Source organism: Oreochromis aureus, linkage group 13 (assembly GCF_013358895.1).
Source record: "Oreochromis aureus strain Israel breed Guangdong linkage group 13, ZZ_aureus, whole genome shotgun sequence".
NCBI classification, from domain to species: Eukaryota; Metazoa; Chordata; class Actinopteri; order Cichliformes; family Cichlidae; genus Oreochromis; species Oreochromis aureus.
This window is the reverse complement of record NC_052954.1, coordinates 16279751-16285885: the sequence shown is the minus strand read 5'-3', so window position 1 is coordinate 16285885 and position 6135 is coordinate 16279751. Positions and strand designations below refer to the sequence as shown.

The following is a 6135-nucleotide window of genomic DNA, read 5'->3' as shown; positions in this document are numbered from 1 at the left end:
GTATCTGTTTGTTTTTATACCATTGTAGCCACTCTTCACAAAGTGCAGCGAGCCAATCGGGCATGCACTGCACTGCATGCTAAGTGCAGTTTGTTTATAATATGTGCAAACCCATAAAAAATGGCCTTTTCTTTACTGACGCAAGCCGCTGTATATTTCGTCAGTGCTCACTCTGCTGAGACAAAGTTCGGATCAGTGGGTGCCAAAATGATGGCTGCATGTTGAAGTGTGGCTTTGAACAAAAGATGGTGTTTGTTTGAAGTCTTGCACTGAATCACCAACAACCTCACAATAAGGTGAAATCAGATGGAAGAAAACACGTTGTAAAGAGAGGACAAGAAATTATTTGGGTGAAAAGCAAGGTCACTGATCTTCTCTGCGTTTCAAGGCTGCACACAAACACACACAAATTGCTTCTTTATATGTCATTAAGGCAGTTTTCCATTAATTCTTTCAAGATAATTTTTAACCAGCTTTAATGACAAATGTAAAATGGTCAGCAAGTTACCTTGAGCTTAATAGTTTCTCCTTGACGTGTGTGTGTGTGTGTGTGTGTGTGTGTGTGTGTGTGTGTGTGTGTGTGTGTGTGTGTGTGTGTGTGTGTGTGTGTGTGTGTGTGATTAGCAGTTACTGCAGCAACAGGGGCATTCAGTCACAAACCTTTATGAGGTCAGCGTAACAGGCTCCACATCATGGAAGTGCTGCATTGCTCTGTTTTAGCTTTTCTACCATCTCTTCATCTAGCCAGGATTCAACTACACATCTAGAATGCTACTTTTATAACGATCAGGTGCTGGGAAAAAATATATATATTTTACAAAGGTGAAACTTTTGAGGTCATGGGGAGCTTAGAGAGAATATGGTGGATTGTAGTCGAGTGCACCTGCAGGCTCCTTGGCATTTCTACATCCACAGGTAAGACATAAATATGAAAAGAAGCAGAGAAAAGCAAAAGATTTCATTTAGTGTCATGTGTGTCTCTTCTCGTGTTAGTATGAGCCAGATTCTTTGGGTGCACCTATAGATCTTTCCAAAAATCTTAAAACATCTTCTTGAGGGAAGAGGCACCCAGCATGTCTTTAAAAACAATGTTAAAAGGTCAGACTGTGTCATAGTCTTGATCTCCAAGAGCACTAAACCCTCTCTTGGCTGATATATAGAGCATATACTTGATTTCCGTTATTGTCCCTCCTTTTCTGTTTTCCTCAGGCACACAGGGACAGATTGTACAAATCTCTCTTTGCCTCAGTAAATCATCATAAAAGCTGTCTGCTTGTTGTTTCCTTCAAAAAAATATGGGACCCCCCCACACTTAAATTCAAACATCTGCAGACACTGAATATTTATTGAGAAGCATGTGCCACACATGACACAAACAGCTGGGTTATTGGGATTTTGTGATCACAAGCTGTTGTGCATTCGCGCCTACATGAGCTTTCTGTGCATTATTTTTATGTGTGCGTATGTGTATCAGTCTATTTTTGGTAAATGTCTATGTGTGTGTGCCTCTGGCTGACAGTCTGCTGTGAGTTCACATGTCTGGGTTGGCCTGTTGGTGTCTGTGTGTGTTCCATATGCTCACAGTACATGCAGGGAGCAGCTCTGTTAATATCCAGCTGCTCTATATGCAGCTTTAAATCCTCGCATACTCTCCAAACTCCTAGAAACCATTTAGCCACATTCCCCGAGTTTCCCTCTGCTGCAGATTGTATCACATGAATCTCTGGATTTCTGGTAAGCAGGCCAGAGAAAGTGCTTCCATGTGTTTGGCAGCAATCACCATTTAACCGGGCTTATCTCACAAGAGAATGACTGGTTAATAAAATGCACTTTTGTTTAAAGTTTTAAAAATGTTGCTGTCATGTCATTTCTTATCCTGTGTCGCACCAGCACAGTAGTGTCCTTTCATGTAGCATGAAAGGTATTTTATTGTTGTCAGCACACAGCTTGGGAGAACTTCCTGTTAAAGGAACACTGAATGGTGCTGGTAGGTGGATTGTGTTACATCTGGACAGAGTCAAGCCAGCTGTTTACCAGCATTTTTGCTAAACTAACCAACTGCTGGCATTAGTTTGACATTAACCATATAGAAGAGCAGTTAAGTCACAGTTAGCATTATCTGCTGAAGAGATTTACTATCTTGATGCTAAAGCACAGATCTCATGGATTGATGCCCTTTTGTGGCAGTAGCTGCATGACTGTGTGATATGTCCACTCAAGTAAAATTACCTACTGACATTGGTATGGCAATTGCAAGCATGAGTAAGTTATTACCAAAGTTTCATGACCATGACAGGAACAATTGCAATAATTGCTTAAATTAAGCATCTTTAAATATCTTTTAATGTACATCACTAGGTCAGTACCACCATTCCTGTGGTATGAAAATTGGACTTTTAGTTGCATCCCTTCTGCTACAGACAATTGTCCTTTTCTTGAGGAAAACATTCAGTCGGGCTTTAAATTGCACTGAAAACACCACACAAGAGTATTTAATCCCAGTGAAAGTACTGAGAGAATTTACAGAAGGTTACCTTCGGCTGCATTCCAGCATCCAGCACAGGAAAATTCATGAACTTACTCTGACATCTGGTGGACAGAATCTGTTCACCAACAAATCCATGAATTAAGCTGAATTATTGTCCCATGTCTTTTTCAGTGTTGTGTGCTGTGGGAGTGGAAACACTACATCAGGGAGAATTCAACAGCCTTGGCATCTATCTAATGTAAGCGCTTACTTTTTGAGTCTACTTCTTGACTTACTGATGGGATTTACAAGCACTCCTGACTCTATTGGCATTCTTGAGTTACAAATATACAGCCTGGTTTTGAAAGCTGGCAAAGCTAAAGACCCAAGGGCTTTAGGAGGATGGTTTAGAAAAATACTGCACATGCTTTTATAGTCTCTGATAAATAAACACACTTGAGAGGAGCTGTTGGGAAGGGCTCAGAAAGTTGAAGCAGGGTGCAGAGGGCAGAACAGAGGACATCTTCTGATTCTTATTATTATCTCTGTAGTACAGAGACAAATTCCCACAGAGACACCGGAAAATATCTCTCCAAGGACACTAGAAACGAATGACTGTTTATTCAATCACTACACATAAAGCTAGTGCAGATGGATGCTGTACTCACACACAGTAACATGAAATGCACCAATTACACTTAAAAGAGATTAGTGTGTAATACTGGTTAGTCTGGGAGCATTTTTCTCTATTGCTGGATTAGATAATTGTAAACTAAATACAAGAAAATGGCAGTTGTCTCAAAAGTTTTCTTTACCATATGAAGGGTAATATCTTGAGCACTTGCAGCTGCTTTTTTTAGTGTAGAAATTACTGAGTATATCATCATTGTCCAATTTCTACCCCCAGTGTCTCATTTATTGGGATCATGATTCTTGAACTAGCCTATTTCCTGGATTCTCTCCTGTCCATGTGTCTGCCGTGAGTACATAACCCTCATGGCTACTGTAGCAAAGATAACTCACAATTCTTTGAGGTTTTTAAACTTTGAACTTTGCAGTCTAAACTGCAGTCTAAACTGTAATAACGTAAAGTAATCCTGACATTTTTTTCTCGCCTTCTTGCCTGATATCTCTACAGCTGCCCTCCAGACTGGAAGTTGTTTGTACTGTGGGGGAAGATGGCTCACATTGGAGGCTTTCATAAGTTCCTATACTACTCCATCATGTCAGTGGTCTGTTTCCTGCACCCTGTGCTGGTGTGGCATGCAATCATCCCAGGTAAAACAAGTCCAGCAAGTTCAATACTTCACATTACTGTTTCTTGTTGCTGTTGCATTTCAGCAGCAGATGCTCTTATCATGGAAAAGCATAAAAAACATAGATGTAGCGTAGAAAATTAATGGTGACATTATTATTCTAACTTCAGGAACAATGCTTCTGGTGACAGCCTTTTTCAACTTCATACTGAGCAAGAAAACAAAGATCAAACCTCCCAAAAGCCCGCAGGAGAGCTTCAGCAACCAAGGCCCAACTGCTGTCTGTGTGACAGAAAGCACGGGCTCAGACGGCTCATTCTTCCATATGGTGACAGGCAGGAGAGGACAGGGGCTGGCGCTGACAAGCAGAGACAACCAGGCTATGCTGGAGCCAGAGCAGACAACAGCACCTAAAGACACAGATGGGGAGAGGAGGAGGAGGTGGAAAGAGAAGAGACTAATATGCTTTAGAAGTGGGGAGGAGCCTGTGGAGAGGGAGATGGAAGAGATGGATGGGTACTGTGAGCCAGACACCACTTCAGACACTGCACCTATGATTACTGACTGAATGTCGCTATGCTTACTGATAACACACAATGGAAATGATGTATAAAGAATAATGCATTCACACATACTCCGTACAACCAGCCGGTCTTGCACCAACTTTTTGTAGAAAGCACCAATGTCTTCCACAATAAGGTTTATTTTATGTGATTAAGCTATAAAAAAATTGACTTTTTATGAAATATTTGACTGATTTGTATATTTTTGCCATCTTGTACAAAATTAAAAGTTTGAGTTTTAAATTCGTGCATTCAAATAAATGAAGTCATTTGTACCAACATGTGCATGTGGGTGGATTAAAGCCTGTTTTTTTTGTTTTTTTTTTTCAAAGCCAGCACTGAATGAAGAGCAGACATTAATGCCCGGCAATCCCATCCAGTTACTGCCACATACATTATTCATAGGGTCATAAATTAGATCAACTGTTTCACTCATTCAGAGAAAACATGTGCAAATGTGACTGAGAGTATAGCAGGCAGTGGAGCTCGTGCAGGTGCATGCGTCGGCCCTCATTGTGTGTTTGTCGTGTGCGAGCGGTGACCATGGAGACAGAGCTCTGGGAGGAGTGTTCATGTTAATATGGTGATGAAAGAAACATCAGATCGTTCACCGAAAGCACGGCTACAGGCTTCACCCAAAACACGTCTAGACAAACACAGTAAATTATTTATCAATAAAGGGTCATATGGAGAACACTAAGAGTGAATCAGACAGTTTGAATTGCACTTATTTTTACTATAATTATGATTCAAAAGTGAATAGAAAAAAGCCTGTATTGATGTTTCTATTGTTTTCCTTTTTAATTTATTGAGCTACAAAGGATGTGAGACTCTACATGGGCATTCCTCTTTTGTTCAGGTCATAAATCAATATTGTCTTGTTCTGTCAAAACACACACACTCCACACACACAGGGTATTCCTCAGTCTTTTGTTCACTGAACAATAAATACATAACTGTATGTAGCCCTTAGAGGAAACCTCTCTGTGGCATCACAGCTAAGGAGAGAATCAATATAAGCAGAGAGCCCTATTCATCAGAAGGCACCTCAGCGAGAACTGGGGCCAGATAGCATGAACAACCTGAAGGTTAAACAACAGGGTTATTCCACATATTTCTTACAAAGTTACACAACCAGCATGGTATCACCTGGTGTCATAAATAGCTTCAATATGTTTTTATGTCATGACATGTGTATCCTCTCCAGAGGGACGAGACCTTCTCCTGTGTTGTGGAAAGAACAGAGAGTCTTTGTCTGGATTTTGCTGAGGCTGCTCACTGGCCCATAACCTGAGCTTTATTATTATCTTCACAATGATCTTTGTTCAATTAGCAGCTGACTGACCTATAAACAGACGGGAGGAAAAGAACCGCACTATTTCTCGCCCTCTTCTATAAGCGCTCCGGCAGCTTTGTCATGTCCACATCCGTCAGAATGAGGGAAGTCGTTCAGCTGCTGGAACAACTTACTTCCTCTGTGCATGCTAAATCATAAATCCTATTCAGACGCAGAGAGAGAGGCACTTCCTACAGTTTGTGTTTCCACCCTGCAATAGTTTCCTAGATGGCAGATCCAGGCTCAAAAACAGGATGGGAGAAAAAAATCTTAACAGGTCACAGGAACTTCTTCCCCTAGCTGGAAAAATACAGCAGAGTGGGTCGTTGTTGGTGGTGTTGGTAAACTAATTTGATTTTTCCTGTCATTAAATATGTAACAGCAGAAAGAATTTAAAGGATATATCTCAGAAGTGGATATTGAAGTTGAAATTCACCCTCGATAGCAAATAAACCAAAACTACATTTTGTTACCCATATGGAAAACAAACATCCAGTAACAAGAATACACTAC

The 6135-nt window shown here is 40.7% G+C and overlaps 1 protein-coding gene across 1 annotated transcript; it reads left to right on the top strand.

The window, feature by feature from the left end:
- Positions 1-669: 669 nt before the first annotated feature.
- On the top strand, positions 670-4565 carry tmem72 (transmembrane protein 72). The gene is made up of 5 exons (XM_031738969.2): positions 670-915; positions 2660-2726; positions 3375-3446; positions 3606-3745; positions 3894-4565. Exons 1-5 carry the CDS (start codon positions 840-842, stop codon positions 4289-4291), a joined length of 753 nt encoding a protein of 250 aa, XP_031594829.2. The 5' UTR covers positions 670-839; the 3' UTR covers positions 4292-4565.
- Positions 4566-6135: the final 1570 nt, after the last annotated feature.

Coding starts and splice junctions, on each gene's coding strand:
- tmem72 (XM_031738969.2), top strand. CDS start 840: ATGGGGAGCTTAGAGAGAATATGGTGGATTGTAGTCGAGTGCACCTGC. Junction 916..2,659: donor TGGCATTTCTACATCCACAG/GTAAGACATAAA, acceptor TGTCTTTTTCAG/TGTTGTGTGCTGTGGGAGTG. Junction 3,746..3,893: donor GTGGCATGCAATCATCCCAG/GTAAAACAAGTC, acceptor TTCTAACTTCAG/GAACAATGCTTCTGGTGACA.